Raw genomic sequence first — 18,060 nt, 5'->3', positions numbered from 1 at the left:
ATTCTAAAGTATAATAAACGATACATTGGAACATAGTTTAAGGAGCAAGGTTCAAATTCGGCGACAATATTAAAATAAATTATCATATGAAAAACCACTAGAGATAAAATTTTACCGGCAAAATTTCTCGATTGTAGTATTCATGATATTTTTTCTACATACAATTATTATCATTCGCGAAATTGCCGAAAAGCAACAATCTTAAATATTAGAATCCAGAAATTGAATTGAATTATTCAGAAATAATAATATGATAATGTTTGAGAAATACAAGAAAATAACAATTCTGGGAAAGAACAAGTTTGGAAGTATCAGCTTGGAACATGCTCTTTTAATCAATATTTAAAGTGAAAATTAAAATTGTTGTAGTTAATTATTTGCGAGATTATTCCTCTCGATACATATTCTGCATTTAGTTTTAAGGAGTATGCACTCGAATGCCTCATTAACCCTTCGAAAGTATGAACATACCTAGAAAACTGAAGTAATAAAACAAAATTCCTACTATCATGGTCACTATTTTAGGAAAATCACCAAGAGATAGAAAACTCCTTGGATATTCCTCATACCTTTCTCGAAATTTATATCATTACAGCTCACAAGGATGCAGATAATTACGAAAAGAATAGAATTTATCTAGGAACTTCAGTTAGATAACTTGATATCAGAGATACCCAACATGAAACTCATGGAGGTGCTCAAGAAATAATTATTTGAGGATGATTCTATTGTTCCAGCAATCAGGAATGATAACTCAGAGTACGAAATTCAAGGATCTTATCGCGTAGTACAGTTCAAAGACCATAATTACCATGCTGTATTCTGGTACATTCGATTTAGTCATATGAGATGAAGGAAGAATACAAAGTCCAACTATTACGAAAAGTGTTGCAAATTTAGGTGTTCATATGTCAACGGCATTTGGTTTACTCTATAATTTCCCGAATCCATCTACACAAATAAATACTTGACTTTCATAAAATAGTAGCTTCGAATTCCCACCACAAAAACAGCAGGTATACATCGAAATTATATGTACTTATGACATATTACCTGTTTGACAACTACTAGAACTACTACATCAGGCTTGGCTCTAAAGTAAATACAATCAGCGGAAATTTGCAGATAAGACATCAATTCTCTTCGTTCTTACTTACTCTCTCTATATCAACTTAAAAAAATTTTCTAAATTTTCTTCAAGGAAAAGAAAATTGAAAAAAATCAAACTAGAATTTTAGTAAACACGAGATAAATACTACAACTCGAAACTGTTAACGCAGAACTGAATAATAACAATAATAAATTAACTTTATTCACCTTAGAAAATGAATAACATATCTCAAAAAAAAAACATGCAGGTGAAATTTTCATCAAATAATAAAAGGTCCCAATCCATTCATTAAAACAAGTAAAAATCAAGATAAAAAAGCTCCAGTTGTAAATTTTGTAGAAATCGAACTCAGATCTGAAATGACTGATCGATCGAGCACCTAGTGAGTATTTATTTTGTAATGGAATACCCAATACAATACAGATCGAAAAAAGTCATCAACATGAAATATATGCAAAAAGGAAGAAGAAATTTCTTCTTATAATGTATCATATATTTATTTGTTTCACTAATGAGGTGAACAGCCATTAACGTAAAAATATAGAGATTTACAAATTAATTAATTAATTTTCTGCTTGAATTGTCTCAGTCAGGAGATCAGTTTGGAATTTAAAGTTCGTCTCTAGATCTTCGAACATTTTCAAATTATTTTCCTCTGATTTGTTAATTATATCATGCCAAAAATTCTGGATATGGTCGACACTCTTTGAAAGAGAATATTTCAGCAGTCCAAACATGAAAATACGTTCAAATACATTTTTTGAATACCTAGTTGAGTTTTCTTCAATTATTAGTACAGAAAATATATTTCTCAGAAACTATCACCAGTTAATACGGTCCTGTGTAAAACAACTATGACCTAACCCTCGAACTACAATTTTCTGAGCTACCTGGGTCTCACATCTCACAGTTAAATTTAATATAAGGTAGAGAACAAAGAAGAGACCCACATGTCTGTTCTTTATCAGGAGATCAGGAATTTTATATAAACCAGAACGACACTATTGACAGAAAAATATCTACATAGCAGTGATTCATTAAATATCAATTGAAGAACAAAGCCAAGAAAACAACAGAGGTTTTTATATACTATGAATCATGAAAAACAAGGTGTAACTTCCTGAAAAAATAATATACCAATCTGAAATGGATTTTATTAATATCAAGAAATGGTTTATTATAAGAAGAGTCACAAAAGTAATGATACGAGTTCAATAGGTATATGATTTTATATTGTTTTAGAGTTACCTATGTATTTATTTTTACCTTATTGTATCGCCCTGAGAAAGAAATGCAGTCAGAGTTGACAGTTTTTGTATAAATATGACACAAACCCCAACATAAACTCTAATGAAAAGAGGATTTGGAATATTCATTTTTATATGCGATCTGAAAAAGGAGAACGAAAAATAAATACCTGGGATATAAATCTTTTCAACGTCAATACCTCCAACGAAATAAAATCATCTGCAAGGCGCATTGTTTATCTACTACCAGATAAACAGTTTCTTTATTTGGTCAACGTTGATGCATCAAAAAACAAGAAGAAGTGAGTTAGACATAATAATATAAACTATAAAAGTTACGTATTTGATATACCTGATATTGATCAATCCCGAAAATTTTAAATGGGGCATGTGAAATCGATCGAAATGAGTTTGTTTAGGTAGTAGATACAGTTTGGGTTAAAAAAAAGAATAGTCATTAGGTATTCTCCAATATTTCTTTGTTCTTTGCAATCATTGCTTCAGCCGGTGGAAAAGGCTGAAGATGACAGGTTCGAGAAAAGCAAAAAAAACAAGATATTGCGTATTTAGCCGCATTGTAACAAACTGGGAGGGTCTATCACATATTGGGGCTCGTTGGAGATTGGTACCTACTTGGTCGGAGCAGGATACACATTAAGGACCTCTGGCAGGCCTTCGAGTCGCATTTTCCATTTTCTTTAACACCGTTCAGGACGTCTTCCACGATCTCCGTGGCCACCTGCTTGACGGAACTGTTTTCCTGGGTCATCTCTCTGCCTGGAGTTTTTGCACAGGGGATTTTTTTTCGAGCCGGACGAAACCACAAAACAGACGAACAACAAGACGTATTCGACGTACCACACGAATTGGAAGGTGCCTAGTATTACTGGGTACCTAATTGATAGAAACGGATAGAACCTTCGTTGTTCGTTCGTATATGTGTGATAACATTAAAGTCGGAGGGCGCATGCGTCGGCCGTTCAAAGTCAAAACTTGTGCATTTATCGAGCGACCCAGGACTGGCTGTCAATCCAGGGCCGTATCAACTCGGGGGCCCTAAGAGTCTTGGATTTTCAGAATTTATTACCATAGCGAGAATGAAGGATTTTTGATAATAACATTATTGACTTTGAGTCAGGCGCTTTTGAGCGCTCGTTCACCTTGATATTGACGCATGAATGAACGAGCGCTCAAAACTGTCTCAATCTCAGAGGAAAGGAAAGATAGAGGTGCCTTATAGCATTTGTTGACATCGCTATAACATTTTTGTTTACAAACACTTATAATGTACTGCGTTGCCATTCTGAGGAAGAAGTAATCTTTTCTCCGTTCTGTGGCATAGATGTTTTGCGAATATTCTGAGAATTTGGCAACACGGTTCTGTTGTTGTTATTGCACGTGTCAACTAGAGGTGCGTTAAGGGTTAACTGTTCATTTTAATTTCATGTTTGTAATCGGCGTTATTTCATACAAGTTTGTGAATTTTAAGTTACATATTGTTAATTTTAATCATGGTAAATACTCGAAAAACATGTATAGTGTGTAAAACATCGGAAATGAAAACCTAACCTATCATAGGTAAGTTCACGTTTTGAGTCCATAGGCGTAGAATATATCTCGTCTATGGCGTAGTATTTGTGAGATATCGAAAACTTAATTGAATGCTACCATTTGTAGGTTTCCTTCAAATAGAGAATTTAGCAAAATATGGTGCCACGTATTAATATTGCAAATGAACAATTTGCCGAAATATGCATATGTTTGTTCCAAACATTTCAGCACCGAAAACTTAATAAGAGGCAGTAAGAGAACCATTGCCTACGCCACTGAAATGTTTACCGCCCCTCTAGTTGTCAATTTTGCAGGTTTGTTGTTGTCGTATCTCACTTTATCATCATATTGTTGCAATTGATTACAATACAACGCTATTTACTTCTAAGGGCACCTCTATCTTTTCTTTCCTCTGAGGTCTCAATCCCTCTTTTTTTTCGATATTTTACCTGATTTCATATCAAGAACCAAAATGTCAACTCCGTCGGTTTTGTGTTTTTTTCTATATTTTTCTTGAATTTTCTCCAACTGGTTATTTCAAGTTGTCAAATGCAATTGTTCAACTTTCAACTCTCATTTTGAAATGAAAGGAAAATCAAAATATCTAACCTGCTCTGAAAATGTTAAGTTTCAGCTTTTTTTCATATGGGAGTTATTCTGTTTACGGCCGGATAGACGGGCACACAATAATTCCCGAGACTAATCAGTAAAAACACATTTTTTTTCGAAAATTTTACTTTATTCTTCAAACACTGCACTAACTCAAGAACTTTTCTGAAGAAAATTTCATTTTCGCTTGAGAAATGAGCTTCAACTTCGACAACCACTTCTTGGTTAGACCCACATTTTTTCCTAGGAGCACCTCTTTTGTTGTCGATGGATCAGAGTCAGAATAACACTTACCAAGTTGCTTAAATTGCATAGTATTTTCCCATAAAAAACATCGATACACAAATCTCGTTCTTATACATTTTTCAATATCTCGATCCAGAACTAACTCTTTGTTTCGACATACAATAGAAAATAAACCATGTTAAAATGACACTGAATAGAATACCCAAAAATTCTTCAATTTTCATAATTGTATATTTTTGAGGATTTGATTTCATAATAATTTATTTCAAAATGAATTAATAATAAGTTAGTATTCTTCAAACCTCACAGCGTAATAATTATTAAAAGATTTCTTTGATTAACAAAATTTTTCTTCCAATGTTCGGAGCTTATTATTCACTAAATCCGGTACTGTCTCAGAATCGATATAACAATGAGAAACAATTATCGCAACAATTAGCGAATGTGACTATGCGAAATATATCATTCATTCGATCGAATCAGATAACTGAGTATATGTATAGTTTTTGGATTAATCGAAATTACATAATAAATCTATTCCACTCATAGAGAACATAGAAAATAACACGTGAATTTATACAATATTTCATAATCTTAGGTAATAAACAATAAAATTTTCTGAATTTATACTTTAATATTTTACGGTTTTCAAAAATATTTAATTGACGTACAGGATGTTCTTCAATAACAACGATGCAATCGATATTTAATACTTCAAATGCTGGTCATTTTGAAAATGTCTATGTCTAATTCGTAAATTTTCTGTGAGTACAGCCTATACTATCAACAAGTGAAAACAAAATGCAAAACGTATTAAATATTTTAAGTATTATACCACATTTTCTATACAAAGCTCTCCTAGGGCTCTGGAGAACTATCAAAAGCTCGAACTTGTAAGAAAAGTGATTGTATTCTGTGTAGGTTTTCTTATACTGTGTCCCTCCGCCACTTTGAGCACCGCTATGTTCTCCTCTCACCGGTAGAGTAGAAGAAAAATATATCTTCAAGAGTTTCAGGATAATACCGAAAATAAACTAATTTAATTTGCAACTTTGAATTCTTTCTACATCCCAAAATATAAACTTCGAGATCAAGGAGTTTCCACCATTACTGGTGTAGGTATTAACTCCAACTGACCAATGTTAACGAATCATTGAACACTGCTGATCATATACAAATGCAAATTATGCAGCATATTACTCATTTCCTGTAATTTTCGACCGCAGAGATGCAGCTATGTTTTTTTATCAGATTACCAACTACAAGAAAGTTTCATGATTGAATATTCAACACCATATAATATTAAAAGAAAAACATCTATTTCCACAAAAAATGTGAAAACCGATCTATCGAACAGTTGAATCGATGTTCATTTATTATTGAGTGTTTCTAGAAGTCTTACGAAGTTAAAAACTCAACGAAATAATATTCATATAAATTTTCAGGGTTCACAAGTACAAAAGCTTGTTTAGTTTCGAAACTGCTCCTTAAAATGTGATTAAATTAGGAATGGCATCTAAAAAATTGAATTAAAATTTTTCATTGGCACATAAAATATTTCAGGTAGGTATAAACAAATTACATAATATTTTATAGAAAAGACCCAATGAATCGAATAAATAAATATATATAACTTATTCCATTTTTAGTTATTTTCTTTGGATTTCTGTTGATATGATAAGGAAAGGGTTGTTTTATTGACTGCTTGAATTGCTGTTCAAGATTTTTTTTGTTGATAAAATAATTTTTGGCATTGTTGAAATAATTGTCGTATTTCTGGATAAATATGGTATACACATTGAAAAGGGAGATTTTGGAAACTCGCTGGGACCCAACAATTTTATTCTTGATTTCCAAGACACAAGGCAAGAGGGCAAATTTTTATAAAAACGAGAAAGTCTTGGACTCAACAAATGCTCAATTGAACTCTATCAATTTCCATACAATGATATTAATTTTGCTCTGTTTCCTTTTCAATGTGGCGCAGTGTTTATCAAAAGTTAAGACATTAGACATTGTAATAAAATAAAGTTTTGTTTTTCATTGTTGTAGTTTTTGAAGACATGAGAACTTGAAAAGTATTTAAAATATGAACAAGACGACGGCGACGCGAAAGTTTTTAGCCAGTCTCCTCTTGTTTATCTCCACTGACGCACTTGAACAATAACATAGCAAGAAAGAACTGTCATTAGACGAAGGGTCCAAAACCACAACATCACTCACCTTAAAATTCCAAGTACCTACATTAACGTACATCAGAATTGAACACACTAAACTAACATTCACTCGCAAATATTTCTCAAACCTACCACCTACAACCTACCTAACAGCGCGTGTGTTAAACACAAGAATGTTGACGTCCAACAGTAATAGTCTGAGAGCAAAACATCACTCATAAAGTCCACCAAAAACATTCCTCTTGCACCAGCGCTCAAGTCTATGAAGGGAAACATCAAAATATGCAATTGGAAATTTCTATTAACAAAATAACGCACTTTTTAGGACCTAAGAGACTCCGCCTTAGACCTGTCGACCTTTGGCCCACAACCTTGGCTGCCTGAAGATCGCCGTACAACAAACGTCAAAAATAAAGACTTGGTGATCGAATATGACGTTCGAGATATTCGTTAGCATTTTCCAACAGGAAGCTATAGTCGACGACTGGTCATATTTTTGGCAAAGGATCAACGCAAAATAGAAATAAAGATGGGAGATTTCCGAAAACGTATACAGATCGTGAATGCTGAACGTACAATGAATTTATCAAAGGTTTTTGGAACTTTCAGTCCACCAAGAACCCTTGAATGTCGAACATAATCGAGAAATTGAGCTCTCCAAGAAAATTCATACAGTTTCTTGATGATTTTGGCTCATTATTTCCAATAATAAATATTGAAGTATAAATAGGTCCAGTAGGATCGAAAAATAAAGGGGTTTCTAATAAGATTTTGATATTATTAAAAATAGTATATTCAAGAAAAATCAACAGATGCTTATTTTCTTCCGTATGTCCTCAACAACTACACGAATTCCATCTTTGTGGTCTTGAATCGATTGCAAAACAGTGGCATAGGTCTTATCTTCCACGTGGTCCCAAAGAAAAAAGTCTAAAAGTGTTAAATCACAATGACTCGGTGGCCAATTGTGATCACCTCTTCGAAAAATAACACGACTGGAAACGTTTCTTGCAAAATTGCGATTTTTTTCGTAACGTATCGTCTTGTTGAAAATAAACTTCGTTCACATCAATAAAAAAGCATTAATCATAGCCTACTTCCCAAGATCGCGGAGTAATCGACAAACCTGGGTTTTCGTCAATACTATGGGCTACATCACCAATATTCTCAGTTTTTCTTGAGCGGCGCACACGGTTTCGATTCTTCACAGCACTTACTTTTCCCAACAGCTCAAATTTTTCTACCAGTTTCACTATTGCCGGCTGAGAAGGTGCTTCAAAAAAGTTCGTTAGTTTTACGAACTGTGACTACAAAATTTTCATTTTTGTAGCGAATTTAAAAAATTTTGATATGTTGTTGAAGCCTGTATCGTTCCATTATTAGTAATGGCGTAATTTCCACTCATCAAATGTCGAATTATAACAGTTTTTAAGTGACAGCAGCCCAGATAGCGATCTACTCAAAATGAAACTTCTTATTGGAAAACTCTAAATATGGCCGTTCGAAATTATATTTTCCTGTTGATTTCAAAACTGCAACCATCGATCACGATGGTTGGCATTTGGATGTATAATGACAATTTTAAGTCTAGTACTAGCAGTTATTATTCAGGAAATAACAGCTGAATACGAAGTTTTGGGAGGAAAATATCTAATATTGGGAAAAAAATCTTCCAATATGGCATCCTTGCCTTATATCAATCCTACAAGTTATAATTTTTTTGATTGGTTTAAGCATTTACATCATTCTTCAGTTTAAATTAATGTTAATCCTCTTGTCATTCCTTAAATAAATTTTTCACGTCTATTTGTTACATTTATACATAATTTGAATACTCTTAGAATTCACTCACTTCACATTATTTATTTGGAGAACAAACATTTAATCGAAATATGCGAAAAGATAGCCAATTGAATATTTTTTAACATCGATTTGACAGATTATATCAGAGAATGAATTTTCTTCAATTGCGCAGTATATCTAAATAGAATAAAATAGACATTTTTCCAGGATAAGATTTTAGGAATTAGATATAAAATGAAATTAAACAATTCTAGATTGCCAAAAAATTATTTAACTAATAAGAGAGACAATCAAAAATTCCACATGTAAGAATAATTATGAAAAAACTCACCTAGCCCCATTTTACAGAAGAAAACTTCAGCTTCAATAACATTTTCAGGCCCTTCTTTTCTACCAGAAGAAACAGTAGGTTCCTTGGCTAACGTGACTTTCTTATCCTTTTCTCGTGTTTCTTTTGGTTGAACTTCAGGCAACACTTTTTCAGATTTTGCGTCCTCAAATACAAGATTCGAACTTGCGGTATTCACAACTTCTTTATCCTTAGATTTAGGTTCCTCTTTGGATGGAGAGGCATGATATTCAAATTCTTCTGCAACATCTCGGAAATCATCGGATAATAAATTTTCTAAAGAACTGAACGATTCCTTTTCGCCCTTATCTTTTGACAGATCTCCATGCTTAGGACTCTTATCCTCAAATTCCTCTTTTTTTGATGAAATTGTGTCCTGTATTCCTTTCTCAGCTTCCATGAAATCGTAGGTTGCAGATTTTATAGTTTGATGGGGCATTACGTCGTTGTTTTTGAAGTCGGACATAAAATTTTTATCGTCACCAAACGCTGCACCCTGAAGATATTGATCCAATTTTTCTTTACCTTCAAGGGAACTCGGAAAATCATCAACTGTTGAAATTAAATTTGAATTCATAGCGGATGTTTCTCTTCGGCCTAAATCTTCAACAAAATCTGGGGAAAAACTTTGCGCTGCACTGGCGTTTTCAATTCCATCCTTGTGGGCAGAATCAACCCCTTTATTGATTATTTCATGAAGGTCATCAGTATGACCTATCAGCAAATCACTTATTTCATTTTTCACTGTCTGAGAGTCATGGGTAATATCTTTTTGTACCAGAGATTCGTGTCCTAAATGCTCGAAGTCGTCGATCGAATCGTGCTCTCTTTGAATGGGGGCTCCTATGTGGCTCTCTTTCGCGAAACCATCACCGGCTTCTAAGAACAGATCCTTATTTTCCATTATTTTTATAGAGGAACGTTCGTATTCGAGAGAACTGAATAAAATTACACGAAACTTCTTAATGCCGGTATGTGACGTTAGGAAACGTCAAAAAATTGGCAGGAGCGGGATAGACAAAGAAGAACAACACCACAAACAACAAGCCGGTTCACTGATGCACTTGTGTCGAAGTTATCTTGCTACAGCAGGGGACTTTTCTATTTCTATTCTCTTTGTTTAACAGAGCGAAATACTATCGACCAAATAACTGAAGCTCATAAACGGGCAGATCGTGACTCAGCTGACAGACATGAATTGAAGAAAGAAGTTTCGCTATTTTGTACTCATCCTTCTTCAACGCGACTTTTTAGCGTCAGGCATGCATGACTCAGGCCCCGTGAGAGGGGATAAAAGTTGAAGGGGATACCTATCGCATAGTGTGAATCATTTATAAGGAGCATAATCATTAATCAGAAGTCCCTCTACTACTCTACCTGTAGTGGGGGAGGTCTGGATCATAATTAAAAATAGCATACAAGGTCGTTATTGTATGCACAGATTTTTTTCATCATATATTTGTATAATTTCATACGAATAAAATTCAATACACCAATAGACTTAGCTAATTAGGAGATATTTGGAAGTCTATGCTAAAATTTTCGATTTATTCAAACATCAGAGTTATCAATTTCAAGTTCATTACATTCATGAAAAAGTAATGAAATTTTCGTGCCAAAAATCATAGAATCCTCCAGATATTTGGGAATGCAATTGTTTTCATTTTTTATTTCATATAATTGATTCAAATATTCAATACTAAGTAAATACCTCTCTATGAAAATGAAATCCTTTATCGTAAATGTTTTCATACCACCATATAAGTTAGTTACAAACACAGAATACTAATAATATACAAATTAAAATTATTGGACATTTTAAAATATTTGAAAAGGATTTCTAGCCTTATGCTGTCTCTGAACCTGAAAAATTTTTAATGACATCGCAATAAGATTAATTAAGAACCTTTAATAGGACCTTATATGTAAATTGTTTAGTAGAACCTAATAACCAGTTTATGACACAAATGGTAACTAAAAAGTTATGTCTAAATTCACGTTAAACGTTCTTGAATGTCAGTCGTTAGCCGGCATTAGAATTAATGATGACAGCTACTCCCAAGATCCATCTTAGCTACTCCTCATGCTTGAATACAGAACCTAACCTAAAATAAATAATCAAGCAACAACACAAACTAACCCCTTTTTTATAACAATTTTTAAAATGTTCAAAATTCGAGAATCTGTAGTTTCGAATTGTGAGAAAAGTTTTTTATTGAAATGTTTAAAAGAACATAAGGTAAGCGTCTACTAAAAATGGGACTATGACATTATATTTATATATTTGCAGAGATTAGATCATAGGTCCTTTAGTGAATTTCGTGATATAAGTATTGAGTTTGGTAAGGATTATGGATGTTGCTATGTTTCATTAGGTAAAACAAAGTGAGTATTGTTGATATTCTGCCTAATTGCTTGAATCTACCATAATTCATTTTGTAATTAACATGAAAACTAAAAGTTGTGTTCGATGTTATTTCTCTTTATTATTGAAATAAAATAATTCAGTTGAAATATTTTAGTTCTCAATATGTATATTTCAGAGTTCTAGCACAAGTATCCTGTGAAATACAAGTACCTAAATCATCTCGACCTAGTGAAGGTATTTTGAATATTAATATAGAATTGAATCCCATTGCTGCTCCAAATTTTGATAGTTTCAGTAAAAATGACCTATTCACCCAGTTGAATAGAACACTAGAAAAATGTATAAAAGATTCAAAAGCAATCGATCTTGAATCCTTATGCATAAAAATGAGTGAGAAGGTGAGAGTTAATATGTTTCACAATAAGCTTTTCTGATTTATATTTTACTGATTTTACTAAATCATTATTTTTGTTTGAAGGCTTGGGCAGTAAGAGTTGATATAAATGTATTGAATCATGAAGGAAATATTCTTGATTGTGCTTCCATTGCAGCTTTGTCAGCATTATGTCATTTTCGTAGACCAGATATTTCATGTGAGGGTGACGAATTTGTAGTTCTCAGGCATGATCAAAAGGATCCTATACCCTTAGTTATACATCATTATCCAGTTTGTATTACATACTCAATATTTGAAAGAGGGTGAGTACCTCAAATGAAATATGTCATTTAATTCTCTTTGCAATTATTTTCCTTAATTTGAAATACGTTTTTTTTTTCAGAGAATATATTTTGGCAGATCCTAGCCTCCTAGAAGAAGGTGTTGCAGATGCTTTTCTCAATGTAGGTATGAATGCTTACAGAGAATTATGTGGCCTTCATTTGGGTGGTAAAGCAGAATTAACACCTGATGTATTGATTAAGATAACTCAGATGGCTGGTGCTAGAGCCTCTATAGTTGTAGAGCAAATAAAGAAAGCTGTGGAAGTAGATAACGATAAAAGGTGAGATATGTGCTTATTTGAATTATCTTAAGCTATGCTACATTAAAATAACAAGAATTCTTCTTATTCAAAGAGATCTCAAAATTTTACTGAATTTTTTTATCTTCCAACTATAGGAAAAATAAAGAAACTATAGGGTTCCATACCAATATCAACAAAACAAAGGAGATAATAGGAGAACTTGAATCATGTTTTGAGTTGTGGACAACTGTACCTAAGAAAGAAAAAAATTCAATGATCCAAAGTGACAACATGGAAATTGATACACCAGCAGAAGATGGGAAATCTCCAAAAAATTCGTGCAGAATTGAACAAAAAGGAAGTGGTTCTGCTGCTTTGGTACCCGAGGAATATAAAGAAGTTGATAAACAATGGGGAGAAAGTAGTGAAGAAGAGTTAGATGATGATGTTATAGAAATACCTAAAAAAAGTGAGTGGACTATTTTCGAAAACAAAGTTGTGCAGATTAGGTTTTCCCTGTTGTACTATTGAATCTCAACTCAAGAAACTAAAAGATATCAGAATAAATGATAATCAATAATATAGCCACCCTTAAAAGCATTTTAGAATTGATGGTAGTTTCAGTTATTGGTGTGATTTACATTTTTGATATAAAATCTTATGAAATGTATAAATAATATTTTTTTTACAGTTCAGTTGATTTCTTTGGTCGACTCAGATAGTGAAGAAGAGACTACAATGGTTTTAAATGCTAAGAAGACAAAAAAGAAAGGGAAATAAGATATTTCACTTTTGGTTATGTATAAATAATGAACAAAATATATAATATTTTTTAAGATTTCTCATTTAATTATCCATAAATCCACTATATATAAACAATTAAATACTATAATTACATTAAAATAATATTTCACTTAATTTACATCTATTAATTATGCTGTATCAGAATTGACTCCATTCTTCTGGTCTAATTTGTTACCGTTAGTTTTAACTGTATAAATGAACAACGTAACCACCTCCTTTTCCTTTACTGGAATAGTCTTGAAATGTTTCATCAAACACTGAAAACACAAATTTCATATATAATTAATTTATATTTCAATGAATTCAATTAGTAAAAATTGTTACTTTCAATGCAATGCAAGAAATAAAAACACTACAATTTAATTCTTGGAAAAAACAATTTTCCAATTCAAAGATATTTATTAGAAAGCACTCTTGTCAAGTGTTTTCATGAAATACATATGCATATACATACTTGATGTTATGAGCTGTTGTTTCCCAAACAGGTCACTCTATAATTTCATAACGATGACAGGACTTTCAATTACAAATCAACATTATAAAAAAAATATAAAAACTTCATCCACTTTTGCTGGTATTCAGTTTTTCTTTGACTCATTGAGTTAGTTGTTTTGTAGTAATTTTTTGTCCTGATTTAGTGGGAATTATTTCAATTTAATCTTTGTATGCTTATATGTTTTGTTTTAAATTTATTCTTATGTTGACATGTCCTATATATTATAGTTTGTCATAAGTCAAGTTACCTTCAATATTTTGAGGTGCCAGCAGTATGTAAACACGAAAGCTCTCAAATGGAATAACCTAGAAACTTGAAATTTTCTGGGGAGAAGGCTGGAGTTAGGTTTGAACTTTTGCAATTAGATCTAAAATAACAATTTCAAGCCTAATGCAAAATTTCATGTTGATCGTGTTGCCAGAGAAAATTCAAGAAGAATTTCAAAGAAAAAAAAAACTCAATTTATCGGTGACGACAGATCAGACCAAATTTAAATTTTTGCTTGAGGATGCACAATAACAATTTCAAGCTACAAAATAGAATCAGCACTCTATTGTCCAATCACCTGCTAGGGAACATGCAACAAAGTAAATGTGTAGCCCATTGAAGGGTCGAATGTCCCCTAGCAGCTGTTGTGTAATAGTTGATACTGCTCTATTTCTCTAGAAACAGATATTTTTTGTTTGTGCCGTTTTCTACCATTCATTTATTGGATTTTGTTAAGTGTAGTAATCATTTTTTCAACATTTCAGTGATACTGTCATATATATGAAATATAAATCTTAGGCCTAAAATCATAAATCTACAATAAAATATTCTTGCCGATGGTATGGTGCTCGATAAGTCTAACTTATCGTAACAAAGTATAATGGAAAATAGTTATCCTTTACTGTTTATATTTATGGCTTAGTTAAACTTTTACAATTTCAAAATTATTATAGGACTTTGTCAAAGGAGCAGTCATGACTGCTTTCACTATAATATTATATGATATATAATTCATCATACAATCCATCTTTTCCTTGAGAAAGTGGAAATTTAAATACTATGAACGAATAACACAAGAGCAATAGATTATTACAAGGATTTTGTCTAGAGAAATATGAAACTTTCCATTTCCTTAGAAAAATTGGCTTAAGACCTAATTTCATGAGTTAAGTAAATTACTTACATCAGCCAACTGTGCTTTGTTCATTCCAGGCCTAGTGGGAACTTTGAAATGCTTCTTGTATCTTCGTAAAGTGTTAACTTGTAACTGGAATAGATCTACATCTGGAACATCGGTATCAGTTTCATTGCTGTCTTCTTCAGAGTCTTTTCTCTTTCGTTTTGTTCTGGCACTTTGAATAATCATTTTATGGTTATCACAGATATAAATATGCCTCGCCTCGAAAAATATAAGAAATTAATTCAATTGCAGTTTCTTCAGAATCATGCATAAGCTTGTACTTCATCATGCAGGAGAAAGTGAAAATTTGTTTAGATTCTTACCGAGTTATCTAATGCTAAATTGAGCCTTCTTTGTGTGACGGTTTTCTGGATTCTTTTGCTGTATGATGCATTACCAGCAATTTCACTACATCTCAGGCCATTATCAATCAAACAGCAAATTTGTTCGGTAGGCTCTCTCGAATCTTCTTCTCCTGTGCTGAAGCCGTTCATTTTATCCACATTTGAGTCTGTTACACTTAATTCTAGATACATTCACATAGTATAGCTCTTGTTTCTTGATGATATCCAAATGGACGAATAATTATATCTTCAGATGTTTTATACTCGACTCACTTTGACAAGTCATATGTAACCAATGTAAAAAAATAACTTTATGAAATTTCTTACTATAAATCTCATGTAACAGAACTAGAACAGATGCTCGACAGAAGAAAATGCGATAGTTCCTGGTCCGAAAACATTTCAACCGACAGAGATGGAATACGTTTGACACAGAGTAACCTTAACCCGTTCTTAATTTTTAACCAATTTGACATTGTCAAACTGTTTGTAGGTTACAAATAGAAAAATTCCCGCGAATTTGTACTTTTTACGAAACTTTATTTTTGGATTGCTTTATTTTATTATGTTCACTTGGCTAAACGGTGAAATAAGAGCTAATTAGTTCATGATCTGCACACCGAAGTTCCGTATTATATTAGGTTAGGTGTACCGTAGTTGAAAAAGCGTTAATTTTGTGGTAGTTCTTCATTTAATTTCTTTACTTCTTCTTTATTTAGTTTCTTCTACTACCAGGATTTAAAACTACAATTTTAATAAATTGATGATAATGGTTGAACACAAAAATTTTGAAACCCTCAAATAAGATGCATGTACATATTTGCAAAGTTAGAATATTTTACAATGAATGGTATGATACAAGGATTTATGTATTTCTTGTTCTTCTTAAATTTATATTTCAAGTTATAAATAAGTTCAATAATTTGAAATTATCTGAAATCTACATTTCATCAACAAACGATAATATTTATTTCAATTGTTTTTAGTGGTTCTCCTTTCGTTCTACCCATTATTATTTTTATTTTGTCGGATTCTGTTCTATTTTTGGCTAATCCCCTTCAAATAATTCCAGAAAATTGAGTTATTAGATTCGATGCCTACATCGAAATCAACCCAGAATTTTTATGCCAGAAGAAGTTTAAACGTAATTATATACGATATTCGCGAATTACCAGAACAACTAAACAATTCGGGTGAGTACCTACTATGGTGAAAAGCTCCTCAATTAAGTTTTACAGCGGTTTTTTCCCAAACAGATCGCTCTATCATTTCATCACGATGTCTTGATAATGTATAAAATTTAAGATGTTTTATTTTTTCTCATAAAAACCACAAAAAAAAAAGAATGAGAGATTTAAATATTATTTTAAATTTGAAATAAGTCAGTGGCGTACTAATAAATGAATAGTCAGTTTTCAAGAAAAAAAAAAAGCTGTCCTGGAATTTTCGCCCAAAACCTTAACTGTGAAAATTACAGGCGAGTAGAATGTTTTTCACGAACGATTTCAAAGCTTAATTATTGGAAATAATAGACGAAAACCAATAAACGAAAGCGTGATGAAAAGAACGACCACTATATTGTTCGAACACTGGAAATGGGTCTGGGAAATTTCAAATTGATTGGATAGAAAGAAAGTGGGTCAAATTTCCAATTACCGAAGTGGGGATACACTACCTAATTGAAACCACTGAAAGTCATTGATCATTCATTTAAAAGATAAAAACGTTCTCTGTGCCGGCAATTTTTTTGAAGCTTTTGAGCGCTTGTTTTCCCAACAAAAGGCTCCATCAATTCGTCACAATTTCTGTAATTTTCTCTCTCTGTGATGATAATTCAGTCCTCAAATTTGATTCTGTCTGACCGAAACATATTGAATGGTATCTTGTGGTTTCAATTCTTGCACCAATTGATTTTTATAACACAGGGGAGCAGCTGTTTTGGTGTCGAGATTTTTTGAGCTGATTCTATATCAATTTGATGTCCTGAATTTAAATAACGTATTCATTTTTAATTAGGATTTCAAATTTATGTCGTACTTACAAACAAAAAAGAAAACATTGAAGAAATCAAATAGTCACTCAACAATTCGAAAGCTTCTTTTCCGCGACATTCTTGAATGTTTTTTTAAACAGTTCCTTTTTAAACTCCAGCAGTAATCTGCCATCATGTGCATGTCCCATCTTCTTTGGTAGCGGTTCTCCATGGAGCAGAAGTCACTAGAAGAATATAGCTAATGGGGACAGCTCTTGGAAAACTGGCACATATCTCAAAAAATACGGATATTCCAATGAATCTCAAACGTAAAGTATCTTTCTGTTGCCACTTACGGGATGGAGATCATAGCTCTCACAGTTGGAAGTGCAAATGAACTAAGGTTAACACAAAGGACAAGAGAGACAAATTAGGAACAAGGAAATCGGTCAGAGAACCAAATTACAATGGAGACATCGTGAAAACCAATAGATGTAGAGGCAGACCACAAAGATGGACGAACGATATCCAAGAGATCGCGAATATAAACTGGCTAAGCCAGGCCAGAGATAGATAAATGTGGAAGAATATGAAGGAGGCTTCCATTCAGGAGTGGATGGTGGATAGCTGAGAAAGAAGATGAAGAAGAAGTTTCAAGATGCAACAAACCAAATAAGAAATGATCCAAATCTTCAGTTCGCCTATGTGAAGCTTGCATTTGAGCGGAAGTAGGACATTTTGATCCCTTGTCATTGTGGACGAAGGTTGATACAATGTTTGAATTTCAAAAATACTTCTGACTTTAAGATTTAAGATTAAGATTTAAGGAAGGAGGTTCCGTTTCACTGTGACC

General features: G+C 32.6%; 4 protein-coding genes across 5 annotated transcripts in view; 2 read left to right on the top strand and 2 right to left on the bottom strand.

Annotated features, from left to right (window-relative positions):
• Positions 1–10,332, bottom strand: part of LOC123684904 (reticulon-1-like) — a 40,216-nt gene extending 29,884 nt beyond the window's left edge. The window contains exon 1 of one of the 2 annotated variants that reach the window (XM_045624407.1): positions 9,076–10,332. In XM_045624407.1, the coding sequence (XP_045480363.1) occupies positions 9,076–9,997 (922 nt within the window). In that variant the 5' untranslated portion in view covers positions 9,998–10,332. The remainder of the gene's footprint in view (positions 1–9,075) is intronic. The other variant, XM_045624408.1, reaches the window with a different exon arrangement.
• LOC123684907 (neuroglobin-like) overlaps positions 1–18,060 on the top strand; it is a 104,968-nt gene that overhangs the window by 21,213 nt on the left and 65,695 nt on the right. The window lies entirely within an intron of this gene.
• On the top strand, positions 11,078–13,261 carry LOC123684905 (exosome complex component RRP45). Its single transcript, XM_045624409.1, has 7 exons — positions 11,078–11,332; positions 11,384–11,478; positions 11,637–11,859; positions 11,940–12,160; positions 12,241–12,462; positions 12,579–12,892; positions 13,115–13,261. The coding sequence occupies exons 1-7, from the start codon at positions 11,258–11,260 to the stop codon at positions 13,201–13,203; spliced, it is 1,239 nt and encodes a 412-aa protein (XP_045480365.1). The 5' UTR covers positions 11,078–11,257; the 3' UTR covers positions 13,204–13,261.
• On the bottom strand, positions 13,247–15,628 carry LOC123684908 (histone deacetylase complex subunit SAP30 homolog). The gene is made up of 3 exons (XM_045624414.1): positions 15,215–15,628; positions 14,895–15,110; positions 13,247–13,484 (listed from the first exon to the last, which is right to left on the bottom strand). The coding sequence occupies exons 1-3, from the start codon at positions 15,425–15,427 to the stop codon at positions 13,356–13,358; spliced, it is 558 nt and encodes a 185-aa protein (XP_045480370.1). The 5' UTR covers positions 15,428–15,628; the 3' UTR covers positions 13,247–13,355.

This window comes from Harmonia axyridis, chromosome 7 (assembly GCF_914767665.1).
Source record: "Harmonia axyridis chromosome 7, icHarAxyr1.1, whole genome shotgun sequence".
NCBI classification, from domain to species: Eukaryota; Metazoa; Arthropoda; class Insecta; order Coleoptera; family Coccinellidae; genus Harmonia; species Harmonia axyridis.
Note: the sequence above shows the minus strand (reverse complement) of the source record. Positions and strands in the feature narration are given on the sequence as shown.

Bases quoted from the DNA above. Each gene is read 5' to 3' on its own strand.
- LOC123684905 (XM_045624409.1), top strand. From the start codon at position 11,258: ATGTTCAAAATTCGAGAATCTGTAGTTTCGAATTGTGAGAAAAGTTTT. The intron at 11,479-11,636 runs GTGAGTATTGTT...TGTATATTTCAG, and splicing joins GTTTCATTAGGTAAAACAAA to AGTTCTAGCACAAGTATCCT. The intron at 11,860-11,939 runs GTGAGAGTTAAT...TTTTGTTTGAAG, and splicing joins GCATAAAAATGAGTGAGAAG to GCTTGGGCAGTAAGAGTTGA.
- LOC123684908 (XM_045624414.1), bottom strand. From the start codon at position 15,427: ATGTATCTAGAATTAAGTGTAACAGACTCAAATGTGGATAAAATGAAC. The intron at 15,111-15,214 runs GTAAGAATCTAA...ATATTTTTCGAG, and splicing joins ATTTAGCATTAGATAACTCG to GCGAGGCATATTTATATCTG. The intron at 13,485-14,894 runs GTAAGTAATTTA...TTGTGTTTTCAG, and splicing joins ACAAAGCACAGTTGGCTGAT to TGTTTGATGAAACATTTCAA.